At 42.4% G+C, this 15,977-nt stretch overlaps 1 protein-coding gene across 2 annotated transcripts; it reads right to left on the reverse strand.

The window, feature by feature from the left end:
* Positions 1-322: 322 nt before the first annotated feature.
* On the reverse strand, positions 323-15,480 carry LOC125433575 (androgen-induced gene 1 protein-like). Of its 2 annotated transcripts, XM_048498194.1 has the most exons (6): positions 15,198-15,480; positions 12,262-12,402; positions 8,267-8,368; positions 6,985-7,100; positions 2,255-2,406; positions 323-904 (listed from the first exon to the last, which is right to left on the reverse strand). In XM_048498194.1, the coding sequence occupies exons 1-6, from the start codon at positions 15,363-15,365 to the stop codon at positions 885-887; spliced, it is 699 nt and encodes a 232-aa protein (XP_048354151.1). In that variant the 5' UTR covers positions 15,366-15,480; the 3' UTR covers positions 323-884. The 2 variants fall into 2 exon arrangements, with proteins under 2 accessions (XP_048354151.1, XP_048354152.1); XM_048498195.1 differs by lacking the exon at positions 6,985-7,100.
* Positions 15,481-15,977: the final 497 nt, after the last annotated feature.

Raw genomic sequence — 15,977 nt, forward strand, 5'->3', positions numbered from 1 at the left:
GTTGAAGACTGAAAACATATATTTTTTTAAGATGGTGGAGACTGAAAACATATTGAAATGCGTCCTATCCATACAGTGTTTGAAACATTCTTATTCTGACTGCTGGACAGTCTGAGAAGCCATTAAGAAGAAGAGGAAGAGGTGTTTGGATTTATATCCCATCTTTCTCCCCTGTAAGGAGACTCAAGGTGGTCTACAAGCTCCTTTCCCTTCCTCTCCCCGCAACAGACACCTTGTGAGGTAGGTGGGGCTGAGAGAGTTCAGAGAGAACTGTGACTAGCTCAAGGTCACCCAGCAGGAATGTAGGAGTGCAGAAATACATCTGGTTCACCAGATAAGTCTCTGCCACTCAGGTGGAGGAGTGGGGAATCAAACCCGGTTCTCCAGATTAGAATCCACCTGCTGTTAACCACTATACAACGTTGGCTCTCAGCGTGGCTGACCCATCTTTAAATCCAGGCAGGCTCTCAGTGCCAGCTAAAGCATGAGGATTGTTTGAACAGGATGGTACACTCAACAGATTGTCACCTGATCCAGCAAGACAATTCTTATGCTTTCTACTATTTTTGTTTACAAATGTGCTATGTATAATATGCACTCTTATAGATGAGCATTTATGCATACGTATGTGTTTCGTTTAAATAAACCCATTTTTCTTACCTACAGAAATAGTATATTTCTAGAAACATTATTAGTCTACTTTTTCTCCTTCTGCATTGATGGCTCTTCAACTCTGAACTATGTACCTGAAAAAATGGCTACTTTTGAATAACAGATCAAGAAGCAGTTGTGACGAATGCTTTCATTTTGATTACAGTTGAATTCTATTCCAAAAGCGAGCTTGCACTTTTAATGACCTTACATCTTTTCCAGGATCTACCTTATCACTGTCTTCTGCGTCTTGCTGAGGGAGAAAAAGGGGAACACAGTGAGCTTCACAGTATTTTCACATTTGATACAAGACAAATAATTCTTCCCCACTCGTGTGCTGAGTGCTATCTGGCAAACAGCTTTGTACTTATTTATTTATTTTATTATTATTATTTATTTCTATCCTGCCCTATCCCCGTAGGGCTCAGGGCGGGTTACAACACAATTTCCCACAAATATAACAATTAAGCTTAAAATATATATAACATTAAAAATATATATAACAGCAATACACAAATATACTATGGTGCTAAAACCAATACTAATGCAGGTGTTAAAAACAGATGGCAATGAACCCTCCACTCCGCCCCCCCCCCCCCCCCCCCCGAGGCCTTCATTTAATCCAGCTGGCTAGGTGGAAAAGGCCTGGTGGAACAGCCGCATTTTACAACCCCTGCGGAATTGAGATAACTCCCCCAGGACCATAACATCCTTTGGCAGCTTGTCCACCAGGCTGGGGCCAGGGCCATAGAGGCCCAGGCTCTAGTTAAAGCCCACCTGATATCTTTCAGGCCAGGGATCATTAGAAGGTTCCCCTCCGATGAACAGTGGGGCCTTTGAGGGCAATATTGAAGAGATCCTCACAAACATTCTACTGAGCCTTTTCCTTCCTTGGTGGGGTATCTGTGCTGCAACAGGAGGCAATGAACATGCTGCTAGGCACCTGTGTATGAGGTATGGGAGAACTTCCTGCTATTGGAAATGGTTGTGCTCTAGTGCACCTGATGGAAGGGAGTAGAAGGCCTTCAACATACCAAAGTTCACACAAAAAGGGTGGTAATATCCATTACTACCATCAGCTACACAGAAACTTGACTAACTAGACCAGTTTGCCAATGTGGTACCCCTGAGTGTGATAGCGCCTGCCAGTACTTTTCCAGGCACCCACCAAGCTACTTCGGAAGTCGACATGGTCTTTCTAAGGCAGGTCTTACTGTCATGATTCAAATGAAGGGTTTTTCCATGGATGCAAACCAGCTGTGGCCACTGGAGGATCTCAAGGATTAGTAAGTATCCTGCCTTCTGATTCAATTCCCCCTTCAGGCTTTCCTTCTGTTTAAATTTCCCCCTTTCTCACTTCCTTCCCAAAAGGCTTCCTTCATTTACAACACAAGGAGGAAGATAGTGTGTTTGGCTCCCCTCCTGTGGCAGCCATTTTAGGGTAGTGGTCACCACCCCCTCTCAAAATTCCACAGGTGCCTGAAGGTTCTAAAATGTTGGGAGGAAATGTTTTTGTACTTGCAAATACACTGAATACTGGTGAAAATTGGCTGTTATGTCAACTAGGGCACTGAAAATATAAAAGAGCATCTGCTTTACTTACCCCATAACCTTTTTGTTAGCAGAAACCCAAGGAAATAGAACGTTATCACTATACCGTAGGCGATGGAGAAAAATACTAGTTTTCCAGGCATACTGAGCACTTCCAAAACTGGATATGCCCAAATCCCAGACATATAGTGTACCCACGATATCCTAAAAACAAATAAATATAAACATCACTATAGGTCAGTGATGGAGAACCTTTTTGAGACCGAGTGCCCAAACTGCAACCCAAAACCCACTTATTTATTGCAAAGTGCCAACACGGCAATTTAACCTGAATACTGAGGTTTTAGTTTAGAAAAAACGGTTGGCTCTGAGGCGTGCATTACTCAGGAGTAAGCTTGGTGGTAGTCGGTGGCTTTGCTTTGAAGCAACTGTGCAACTTGGGTGCTGTGTGGTTTCCGGGCTGTATGGCCGTGTTCTAGCAGCATTCTCTCCTGACGTTTCGCCTGCATCTGTGGCTGGCATCTTCAGAGGATCTGAAGTATTTCTTCAGAGGATCTGAAGAAATACTAGAGTCAAGACAGTGTCTAACCAGCTCCACACAAACACAGGATGACCATAGACAAAAGGAACAAAGGCCAGGATACTTCTATTCAGATGCTCCCACCAGTGACCTTGCTATCTCCATTGTTACTCCCATGCTATAGTCTTCATTGTTACTCATACTTCTATTCAGATGCCCTCAACTATTGACCTGGTTGCTTCTTTGTTACTCACAGACAATGTTTCTCCACCCACCCTGGACACTCCAACAGATATATATACTCCTCTTGCTTTCCCAACATCAGATCCTCTGAAGATGCCAGCCACAGATGCAGGCGAAATGTCAGGAGAGAATGCTGCTAGAACACGGCCATACAGCCCGGAAACCACACAGCACCCAAGTGATTCCGGCCGTGAAAGCCTTCGACAATAAACTGTGCAACTCTTCCAACGGGTGAATCACAACCCTAAGAGGGTTTACTCAGAAGCAAGCTCCATTGTCAGCAACTGAGCTTACTCCCAGGTAAAGGATTGCGCTTTTATTTATTTATTTATTGATTGATTGATTGATTGTTTAGATTTGTAGACCGCCCCATCCTCAAGGGGCTCTGGGCGGTGCACAACAACATCAACATATATACAGTTTATAACAAATAAACAATTATTACATGTACTAAAATCCATTAAAACCATTAAAACAGCGGTCAATACAATAATAACAGGTGTCCCATAACCCATTTATTAAAAAGCCTCCCCAAAAGGAGGGAACGGCTGGACTCCTCCTTAGGAGGGTAACGTAGAGGAAACAAACGAATGGTAAAGTTAAAGTGAGTAAAGGGGTGCTCCTACTTCTAGCGACTGAACACTCCAAAGGCCCGACAGAACAACTCCCAGTCTTACGCAGGCCCCTGAGGAATTCACCTAAGGTCCTGCAGGGCTCCGGAACAGCTGGAAGGAAGGAGGGTGTTCCACCAGGCCGGGGCCAGCCGCATCATTGAGGGGCCAGGAACCACTAGTACTTGGCCTCCTGCTGAACGAGAGCTTCAGTAGGGCATATGGGGTAAATGCGCGATTAACCTCTAAGGTACGAGGGTCCCAGGCCGCGTAAGGCCTTAAAGGTCAAAACCCACACCTTGAAGATGATTCGGAATTCCACTGGGAGCATGAAAATCAGTGGGAGCATGAAAATCAGTGGGGTTTAACAGCGCTTAACAGGGTTACCTACACTGCTTCCCCAAAACTTGGTCTTAGATTTATATGCTAATAATCGAGCCCAGCGGCCCAGGCCAGCCTAGATGTGGGGGGGCACTCTGTTTGCGCGTGCCCACAGAGAGGGCTCTGAGTGCCACCTCTGGCACCCGTGCCATAGGTTTGCCACCACTACTATAGGTCATAATGAATTGTGAAGATTCATAGCTATGGTGTTGAAGCCAACAGTCATCTTCCACTGACTGAAGTTACTCCTGTTATCCCAAGGGAGATTTCCTTTCCCACTGCAGATCCCCACTTTGCCCTCCATGCTATTCTTCCCTGTCCCACAGGACCAGCATAGTTCCCTATCCCACAGAACCATAAGAACATAAGAACTAGCGTTTCAGGAAACTTGTGGGCTGCAGCAGAAGGCAGGAATGTTCCATTCCATTAGGAGAACTTCACTGAAAAGTACTTTAAATCCAGCAATCACTGTTTATCCTTTAAACAAAATACAAATAACACTGTAGATTTGCTGATAAGACAAGGGCATGCTGTTGTGGGTTTTCTGGGCTGTGTGGCCATGGTCTGGTGGTTTTAGCTCTTCACCTGCACCCGTGACTTGGATCTTACTGTGACAGGCCTTGGAAGAAAATATGTATGGTTGAATGGATGCCAAATTTTGAGGAAAAATATCTTTTCAACAATGGAAAACGCTATGGATGAAAGGCATAAAATTTACAGACAGCCAAATGTTAACAAAAAATTGGTACAAGATGTTTTACAGATGATGTATCAATCCAAAGGATACTGAGAAGATGGATAAGAATTGCAAAGGGAAATTTGGAAAATGCAAAGAAGCAGGGAGTACCTTTTACCATATGTGATGAATGTGGAAAGAAATACATGCAGATATTCAGAAAAGTTTTAAAATTAAACTTGCTATGGATGCTATGAGAATATTAGGCATTTTAAAAATCCAGAGGCGGAGGGGAAACTCTGCCCAGTGCTTGCACGCGCAAGCCCCTGCTGCAGCACTGCCTGCCCCTGTCCTGCAACGCCCCACCCCCTCCATGGTCTGGCCATGCCTCCGCCGCCGCTCTGCTCGGGGCGTCATGCCCCACCCTGCCCTGTTGGCGCTATGTCTCTACAAAAATCTTATAACTATTTTGATATATAATAACTATCACGAAAGTTATACTTGCAACAAAATGTCCAAGCCAAGAAGACTTGGAAAGCAAACTAGCTGAATATGCAGGAATGGCAAAATTAACGAATTTTGTAAATAAGAGACCAATCAAAGAATTTCAAGATAAATGGAAATATTATTTAATTTATTATTTTTAAAAATGACAAGTTGAGAAATGTTGTTGAAATGTTGAATATAAATTATTAATGATCATCATAATATGCTAAATATTGAAAAAGGGCCTAAAGAGAAGACATACCATTATGAATAGATGACAAAACATGTGTATTCAGTGTTTTAATCTGTGAGAATTATTCTTAGAAATTTATAACGGTAATTACTTAGCAGTTATTTTTATCTACTTCATCTATTCGAATTTATATTATATGGTCTAATAATATTATCAGTTTTATCATATATTGCATAATATATTACTTTTGTTAGATTATTATAACCATTATTTCATGTTTATTATTATGCCATTCACTATTGGCAATAACAGATATTATAATCTAGTGTCTATTGTTTACCAGATTATTGTGCACAATATCATATGCACAATTTCTTTCTTATACTTCTGATATAATTGCAATATTTCTTTTGATCGTTTTTTAATGCTCTGTTTATTTTTATAATGAAAATAAATTTTAAAACATTTTTATAAATGATGATCTGGATAAGAGTTTGGATGGATTACTCATTAAATCTGCAGATTCCACCACACTGGGAGGAGCAATGAACACACCAGATGATAGAGAGAATTCAGCGAGATCTGGCCACATTGAAAAGTAGGCGTGTGGGAACATGATGTAATTCAACAAGGATAAACGCTGAATTCTACATCTGGGTAACAAAAATGAAGAACACACATACTAAATGTGGGATACACTTCTGGGTAACTGTGTGTGTGGACAAAATCTTGGGAGTGGGTGCAGAGGAGTACAATATGAGTAATCAGGGCCTGGAAACCAAGTCTTCAGAGGAAAGACTGAGGGATTTGGGAATGTTTAGTCCGGAGAAGAGGAGGTTGAGGCGGGACATGATTGTTCTGTTTAAGTATTCGAAGGGCTGTCACTTAGAAAAGGGCAGGGTGCTGTTCTTGTTGGCAGCAAAGAATAGGACTGGCAATAACAGATTTAAATTACAGGCAGAAAGGTACTGGCTGGATATTAGGAAAAAGTTTTTTACAGCAAGAGTTGTTCAACAGTGGAATTGCCACCTGGGGAGGTGGTGAGCTCCCCTTCACTGGCAGTCTTCAGGCAAGGACAAAGACGCCTGTGAATCACCACGAGGCGCGATTGCTGCTCGGGGTGGGGAGGAGCAAGGCCAGTGATTGCCCCCCATTAAGGGAGGGGCAGAAGGGAAGAAGGTGCCATGCTGGAGATGCCATGCTAGTACAGTGGAGACATAAACAGAACTACTATAAATCAATACCCAGAGACAGACAGACCCTGTACCTTCTAGCTGCTTCAGCCAGAACTACCAGCAATGGTTCTCTGTGTCTATCTTCCTCCCCCCTAAATGTTATACCTTCATTTTACATAGACCTAGTTACCATCTCACTTTAGTTTGGGTTGTGGGGAGGGGTGGGCATCTCTTCCAGAGATTATGGTTGCCATTAAGGCACACTTCAGCAATCTCCAGTACAACTCGCTTTCAGCTTTGCTTCCTTCCCTACTCCTGGCAGCCTCTCCTTGGGAAAAGTCTTGCCAAGTTGCATGGGGCTGGTCTTGTGGGGTTGGTCTTTTAAGCACTCTTAAAATCACTTTCAGCTAATCCAAGTGGAACAATCACATTTGAGCAAAATTAATAAATGAATATTTTCTATTTTGAATCTATTTGGCAAAAAACTGCCTACCTACCAGCAGAGGTATGTAACTGTGAAGACTGAAAGTCCCAAAATCCCATTTGCATTATGGACATATTTGTGTGGGCATATTACAAGCTCTATGAAAAGCAGCGGCAGGATTGTAGTATGCTAAAAATCAAAAACATGCACAAGCATAAAAGTCAGAAACACATGGCACATGATAACAAAGTTATATCGATTGTTCATTGTATTGGTTTCAGTGGTTGTAGCATATAACATTTGTCTACATTTGTTTCATGTTTTTCACCTAAAATCTTCATTAATTTGAATCTGCTTCCTTTCCTATTGCTTAAATGTCAGGCTTGAGCCTGGCATTTGGGGGTGGCGGGCATTTGTAAGAGAACTGTAAGTCTTTCTTCTCTGCAGGTGTCCGGTTTTTGCTGCCTCTGCAGGTGTGGCCTTGAAGCCAGAAAGTGCAGCCTCTTCTCAAGTGTGAACTGTTCCTAGCTTTGCTTTGTTCTAGGGGCAGAGTAGAGCCATTTGGCTATGGGGGGCGGGGAGCTTCAGGGGATATAGGCAGTGTGTTTGTGCGGGCTTTTCAGAAACGTCTTTGCTGAAGCTCACCTTTAGGTGCCAAATAAAAATTACAGAACTTGGCCATTTGCTAAAAATGGCCATAGCTATTCCTCTTGAAAACAAAATAACAAAACAAAAAATCCCTCACATTGACTCCCCTACCCCCTAACCTAGCTAAATCAATGAGCTATGGATTCAGTGTGGTATAGAGGTGTGGGACCAGGGAGACTTGGATTCAAATCCCTGCTTACTATGAAACCTGAAGAGTTTTCTTATCTTTCAGTCTAAAGTAAAGAAAAGTGGAGTGGTATACTCCAAGACAATGCAGTGAGATCAATGCGTCCATAATCATTAGCACTGGTTGGACCAGCGTCCCCCATCAGGGACCCCAGGGTAGGTGGAGACCAATGCATCTCTGCACACAGGATGCTCATTATTCCCCAAGGAGTCCTCCTTGGATCTTTTCTCCTCACATAATTTGCCCCTCAGAATGATTTTGCTACAAGATAAAGCATGCCTGAACTACCTATCTTCTTTCCCCCACAGCTTGTACTTCTGACCCTTATATACGCAGAATTCCTAGAATGTCCCTTAAATATTCTACAGAGAGAGAACCTATCATAGGACCCTATCATAGAGGACCCTACCATAGATCATTGGAAGATAAAGTATCTATACGCCAAACTTCTACAAAATGTAAAAATGATGAATCCAGATATCTAAAGCAAGACTTTAAGAATGAGACAAGATATACTCACCATAGAATGATTAAGCCATATTGGATTAACTTCATCCAGCTCCCTAGGGTACACAAGTTCTCGATCATATGCATAGAGACCCCAGAAAACAACAGCTACAAACTAAGGTAAAAACATGCAAACAAGCATAATGAGAAAAGGATAATCTAACGAACAGTTATGGGTATATAGAATTTCTTAAATTACCAAAACATTTTCCCTATTTTCCCTTCACTCTTATAAAAAAGTTCAGTCACACTATTCACTTATTGGTTTTATGGATTTAAAATATTTATTAGCTACTGTCTTCATTAAAGATGCTTAAAGTAGTTTACAATCATTACAATGGATACAAATGACTAAACACTAATGTATACCTAAATAGCACTCTTAATTTTCTGTTTAAAAAGCAGCATCTAAAATCAGCAAAGCTCAATACATACGATAAAATAGGTTCTTGTACATCAAATCAAGCCTGAACTCTCCCTAGAAGCTTGAATGACCAAACTGTGAGGCTACTGTACTTCAGACACATTATGAGAAGACAACAGTCACTGGAAAAGACAATAATGCTAAGAAAAGTTGAAGGCAGCAGGGAGCGAAGAAGGCTCAACATGAGTTGGATTGCCTCAATCAAGGAAGCCATGGCCTTCAGTTTGCAAGACCTGAATAAGGTCATTAACAGCAGGATGTTTTGGAGGTCATTAATCCACAGGGACACCTGAGTTGCAAGCAACTTGATATTTAACACACTCAAGGTTCTTATCCAGATTAAAGTGAATGTGTGTACCAAGCTGATCGTTCCAATCTACCACCCCTCTCTGAAGCTACAGGAAATAGAGACTTTAGGAATGTTGTTTACTGGATGGTGCTATGCACCTTCATGCCATGAATAGCTTCAGTTGCCTACTTTCACTCACTAAACATCTTTTAAAGAGACATTTTTTCCAATTAATATGCATACCTTGAAACATTTAAATGTCCAAATAATATGCTGCTAGTTGCTCTGATGATAAGAGGTTTGAAGTACTCCAGTTGCCAGATCTCACCTGGATACCATATCAAGAGATAAACTGGCCATGTATAAGCTATCATGAACAAATTTCAAAAAGATGGAAGTACTCCAACTGCCAGATGTTCAGCTGGATGCTGCATCAGGAGATAAGATGGCCACATGTAAATATCCATTATGCTTAGATGCATTTGGCATGAGAATCTTCTGAAGTTATACTTTTGGCCTAGATGCCTTGTCACCATCTGTATATAATTGTATATAATTGTTTCGGGTGAAGAAGACTGTGATCGAAAGTGTTTAATTTACCCAGGTTAACACTATTATTTGATGTTTACATGTGGCCAGCTTATATATTGCCAGTTTATCTCTTGATATGGCATCCAGGTGAAATCTGCCAATTGGAGTACTTCAATCAGAGCAACTAGCAGCATACTATTAGGACATTCAAATGTTTGAGGAAGGATAAGCATTCATTTAATCTCAGTTGATTTTATTACTGGAGGTCTGCTTGTTGCTTACAACTGAATTGCAAGGATTGCACTGAAGGGATATGAATCATACATATATTTTATGTATATTTTGGGATCCCTTTTTCTGTGTGATTTATGTTGTCCATGTATTGCATTATTTTCCACTGTTGATATCTGGGCTATTGGATATAGTTCTTTTAATCATTTCTATAAAAGGTCATAATTTTATTGCTGTTCTTCTGAGAATAATGTTTCTTCTAATTTCTACACTGTCTCTGGTTCAACCTTTATATTTGGGATTTTTAAAAACCCTAGACGTGTGGGCAAATGCTAAGAAACTGCGGTATGAGATGAGTCGGGAAGTAATTCTTTAAATATTTAGGGAGTTATAGGCAAATATGTCTGTATGTCTGACAACCTGTGGTGGTCTTTCAATGACCTGTCCCTGTAAGAGGGCAACCCACTCCATTATGCATGAATTGTAGCTGATAACACCATCTAGTCCTATGTAGACTGCTACAGCTGGCAAGCCTCGAAGAAGAAGGAGACTCAAAGGGGCTTACAAACTCCTTTTCCTTTCCCCCTCACAGTAAACACCCTATGAGGTAGGTGGGGCTGAGGGAGCTCAGAAAAACTGTGAGTAGCCCAAGGTCACCCAGCTGGCATGTGTGGGAGTGCACAGGCTAATCTGAATTCCCCAGACAAACCTCCACAGCTCAAGTGGCAGAGCGGGGAATCAAACCCGGTTCCTCCAGATTACAGTACAACTGCTCTTAACCACTACGTCACTGCTGCTCTCATTCATTGAGGCATGAATGATAGCTGGCTGGCCAACATCTAAGGGTAATGGTAGAGTGATATATTTGCAGGATTGTGATTCAACCACAGGAAATATTTTTTTTTGCTGTTAAGTCACAGCTGACTTACGGTGACCCTGTAGGGTTTTCAAGATGAGAGGTGTTCAAAGGCGGTTTGCCATTGCCTGCCTCCACATCATGCTCTTGATATTCCTTGGAAGTCTCCCATCCAAATACTAGCCAGGGTCAGGGATGAGAGTTGTGTGACTGGCCCAAGGTCACCCAATAAGTTTCCATGGCAGAGTGGGGATTTGAAGCTGGGTTTCCCAGATCCTGCAATAGCTTAACTACTATATCATTACTAGTGTAATAAAAATAATCTGAATGCATAACAATGATGGTATAGTCTGCCTCAGAAAAAGGTGTTAGTAAGGTTGTATACTCCTCTGCCACAGAATTTAACCTGCCGGGCCTTCTTTGTTGTAGAATGCTTTGCCTGGAGCCTATTGTCTACCTAGGTCTGTTCCCCCCATCTCTCTGAAAGTAAAAAAGGCAAATTTTGGTGATAGTTGTTCAATGAACTATAAAAGCTCTTGTATTAAAGTGTGCTCCCAGCAGACAGGGGCGTGGCCGGGTATGACCCCGCAGGGCCAAACGGATGGCAAGCATAAGCATAGTCAGGTCACAGTCCAATAGGTCAAGGCAAGTGGCAGGCAAGGCATAGTCAAGTCACAGTCCAATAGGTCAAGGCACGGGAGAACCAAGAAGCAGGCTGGGAATCACCAAAGAACCAGGCACACAACAACATGTAACACACTTGTTGTACCCAGGCAGAAGCAAGCTCACAGCAAGGCTTATATAGAGAGTCTTGTTCAAGGGGCTGGGATTCTGCAAGGGATCAATCATCAGATGCAGAGACTTTTAATCTCCCATACCTTGCTGCCAAACGAGTACTCCTTTGCTTCTGCAGTAGCAGCCTCTGCTTCTGCCTCCTATGCCCAGCTGACTCATCATTGGGTTCCCCAAGGAGGATCTGAAGGCTCCTCCACCTGCATGTCATCAGGCAGGGAAGGGAAAGACTGGGTGTTGGCTCTGCTGCCTGGTGTTCCTCAGGAGTAGCCAACTCTGGCTACACTGTGTCATCAGGTTCTGCCTCAGAGTCTTCTGTGTCCTGGTAAGAACTCAAGGGCTGGCCCATGACATAAAGTACCATGTCCAATAATGTGCAAAACAATGCATTTGACAAAAGCTAGCATGTAAAACGAATGATAATTCTCGTATTCATTTGGGATTATATTCTAATGAGGAAGCATACAATTTTCTCAACCACTGCACCTCAACTGACTATACTAACATCTTTTTCTGAGACACAATATAGAAAAGGGTGGTAGTGTTAGTAATGTCTTGCTATTGTTCAACTGACAGTCTTCTAACTTCTATCAAGTATATTATTAATCCAGACCTAAAAGTGTAGATTAAAAGGGAAAATTAATTGCTAGACTTCTGCTAGGCTACAGAAAATGATTCAGTGCATATTCTTCGGTACTGGAATCCTTCTCTTCTCAATATGCCAACTGTAATAATTTGCCCAAGCTTCTAGAAAAGGGCAAAATTAATAAATTTAATAATCTGTACTTTGCGCCTCTAAAATTTCTTATAAGCCATTGTTTCGTTTGGACATATTAGACTCTACGCTAAATAATTATTAGGGAAACAAATATAGTGACTACTTACTAAGCCAACAGGGAACACAAATACTGAGAAGATGAAATCCCTGACAGGCACCAATAGAGCTGATAACGTCTCATGATAAGGGGAGCAGAGATGTACAAAATCAATGACGACGCACAATACAAACAGCATTGCCTGTAAAACCTATAGAATTACAAAGAAGGCATATATAATAATACACGTTTGAGTATAACTGCATCATCATTCCATATTTATTTCTTTACAAAGATACGGATTTGAAACTGAATACTACTGAAAACATTGCCTCTTAACATCAATGTTAATTAAAATGTTAGTGAAAGTTGTTGGGGACTGGGATGTTGTAGTGACAATGGAGCTGTGAGCCGGGAACACCAACTCAACAATACATTCACCATAAGGTTTCCAGCTTTCCTGACCCCTATCTGCAATATGGAAATAATAATGCTTAAAAATATGGCTTGTTGAAACAACACATATAAAGTTCCTTGACTTACCTAAAATGCTATATGGATGTGGACTACAACAGTCTACATTATACTCTATTATATAGTCTACTATTGTATACTCTATATTAATTATTTCTAGCATTATGATTTATTTTCACGTTATACCAGAATAACTACGAAGGGTGAGACTTTACAGTACAGGTTAATTTTAGTTGCTGACAGTCTGTTCTGGCCATAGGTGTTTGACTTTGCATAGGAACAATATATTACTGTCTGTTCCACAGAACAGATGTGCTATCTGAAATAAACACAGCACAAATGTGCTATCTGAAATAAAAAACAGTCTTGAGGTAATGATGGATTTTATCCATGGCATTCAGCCATGTACTGTCAAAGAAGTCTATGGGCGGGCGGGGGGTGCTGTATAATCTTACATTTTTATGTCACCTATTTGGTGCCACTTACTACACCATTAAAAAGTTAAAGGTAGTTCTCTATACAAGCACTGGGTCATTACTGATCCATGGGATGATGCCGCACTACCATGTTTACTAGGCAGACTAGGTTCATACTACTTCCTGGACCTTCTTTGTTCTAGAATGCTCCACTGGGATCCTAGAGTGTTGTGTACAGAACTAGGAAGGCACCCAAACCCAAATGGAGTATTCTAGAATAAAGATGGTTCAAGAAACGGCGGATGAATTAATAAATCTCCTGTAATCTTTATGTTCAAAAAGGTAGCTTTGGTTTTTATTTAGGTTTTTTAAAAGGGTATTTCTATGTCCCCTCTTCAGAGTCCTGGTCCATGCAGCTTACAATCAAAACCCACATTTTTAAAAAAACCAATTAAAAACAAACCATTACAATGTTTACAGTAAACTCATTTTAAAAGAAGAAGAGTATGGATTTATACCCCCCCTTCTCTCCTGTAAGGAGACTCAAAGGGGCTTACAATCCCCCTTTCCCCTCCAGCAACAAACAACCTGTGAGGTGGGTGGGGCTGAGAGAACTCTGTAGAGCTGTGAGCCAAGGTCACCCAGCTGGCGTGGGTTGGAGTGCACAGGCTAATCTAATTCCGCAGATAAGCCTCCACACCTCAAGTGGCAGAGTGGGGAATCAAACCCGGTTCTCCAGTTTAGAGTGCACCTGCTCTTAACCACTACCTCACTGCTACTCAGACTAGAGAAGCCCAGAATGGTGTGATTATAGAAGGCATAGCATCTGGGAGATCCAAGTTTGAATCCTAGCCAGGATTGACAGCTCCAGGTTGGGAAATATCTAGAGATTTTGGGAGCGACTCCTGAGAAAGGGCGGGGTTTGGAAAGGGATGGACTTCAATGGGGTATAATGCTGTAGAGTCCACCTTCCAAAGTGGCCATTTTCTTCTGGTGAAGTGATCTCTGTTGCCTGGAGATCAATTGCAAAAGAGGGAGGTCTCCAGCCACCACCTGGAGGTTAACAATCCAAGCAAGTTCTTTTTTGCTTTGCTCTCTGTGTTTGACTGATAGGAGAGCCAGTGCTTATATAACAAAGCAAAAAAGAGCCTTCAGAATTTTTTAGAAATTCCATTCACTTTGCAATGTTATTATTAATTGTTTCTGAAATGTTTTGCCAATGATTATTAATATTATACAGCATAACAAGTCATTGTAAAGGCTTCACAAAGTCATTCAACAACGGGGAATGACAGCCCATGTGCATATTGTTCAATGTTAATTTGTTGTTGTGAGCCCTTTGTAGAGGGACTATTTGGTTTACATTCCTTTGTGTAAATTATCACACAATAATAACCCTGTGTAGATATTGTTCATGTCGTTAAGTTTAACACAGTATAAAAGCTTATTTATCATTGTTTAAGTGATTATTGAATATTAGAGGCACTGGTACAATAATATCATTAGCCATACAGGTGCTTGCTTGGAGTGTTAACTTCTGAGCAACCTATCCTGCTTTCATTATGGTTGAACCACCTGGAGGTTGGCAACGCTCAGCCACTTGCTGAGGTGACTATAAAGGCCAACAACTCAAGAGGAAAAAAAAAAGTCTTGCTCCTTGACCAGAGAAGTTTGATGTGTGAAAATGGGCAGGTAAGCTGTACTACCTTCCTTGCAAGGCTCTGTTGAAGGAGCATTTTTCTCCAAGGTGGTTGGCGGCATTTAAAGCCAGGGTATAGAAGTAGAATATAGATATAAATATACAATTAATAATGAATAATAAAGATATAGTTAAGATTAAAGATATAATTATGTGATAACGATATAGTTAATAAGGACTTGGGAAGGAAAGCAAACAACCCCCCCTCTGTGGCAAAAGGCAGATGTTCAGGCAATGAAGACAAATTCACGCAGGTGTTCGTTCACCTCAGGAGCTGCACCTGCCTTGGGCCCGCCCACTCTCCCTTCCGATAGGCTCCTATACTGATGGCCACGAGGGAGAATCCCTTTTGCGCAGGCGCTCTCCCCCCCTCTCGCTCCCCTCCCCTAATCGACTGTTGGGCTTAACCGTCAACACCTGGTTAAGGAAGGTCAGATGTTTCCAGTGGCCCCCGTAGGTGGTTTCTTTTTCCCTGCGGGCGGACTGGGGCAGCCCTAGATACCCGACGATGGCGAAGATGGCCCATAGGCAGCAGAGGACGTGTAGGAACGTCGCGGTTCGCTGGCCGTAAACCCCCAGAATCATTTTGGGGTGCCGGCGGGGGAACAGGGATGGGAGAGGCGACCAGGGCGGCCAGCGCCCGGCGCATGCGCTGCTGGATCTCCTGGCCGCTCACCCGGCCGCCGCCATCTTGGCCGCCTGCGCGCCACTCGACGACGGAGCGTTCAGGGTGCGCGCGACGTCTCGGCACCTCACAGAAGGACCGTACCATGTCACCTTGGGGGAGGGGGAGGCGGCGGGGTATGGTGGAAGTAAAGCTTGCTTTTTCCCCAAGAGGCGATTATCACACAACAGTTGCTCTCAGCTGTTTTTCGGTGGGTTGTTTTTCATCAGGGAGGATGCTAATTCCCTGTCATCCTTCTCTCCCTCAGTGAGGAATGGTGCAAGCCAAGTGAGGACGGGATTTCAATGATGTTGAAATCTAGAGAACTTGGGACACGCGTGTCAAAGGTGACATGCCATGATGGCAAACCTGGGACACATGTGTCAAGGGTGTCATGCCATGATGGCAAACCTGGGACACGTGTGTCAAAGGTGTCATGCTATGATGGCAAACCTGGTACACATGTGTCAAAGGTGACATGCCATGATGGCAAGTCTGGGAGATGTGTCAAGGGTGTCATTCCATGATGGCAA

Source organism: Sphaerodactylus townsendi, linkage group LG05 (genome assembly GCF_021028975.2).
Source record: "Sphaerodactylus townsendi isolate TG3544 linkage group LG05, MPM_Stown_v2.3, whole genome shotgun sequence".
In the NCBI taxonomy this organism is placed as follows: Eukaryota; Metazoa; Chordata; class Lepidosauria; order Squamata; family Sphaerodactylidae; genus Sphaerodactylus; species Sphaerodactylus townsendi.

Bases quoted from the DNA above. Each gene is read 5' to 3' on its own strand.
- LOC125433575 (XM_048498194.1), bottom strand. From the start codon at position 15,365: ATGATTCTGGGGGTTTACGGCCAGCGAACCGCGACGTTCCTACACGTC. The intron at 8,369-12,261 runs GTAAGTAGTCAC...TTTTTACCTTAG, and splicing joins TTGTGTTCCCTGTTGGCTTA to TTTGTAGCTGTTGTTTTCTG. The intron at 2,407-6,984 runs GTAGGTAGGCAG...ATTTGTTTTTAG, and splicing joins ACAGTTACATACCTCTGCTG to GATATCGTGGGTACACTATA.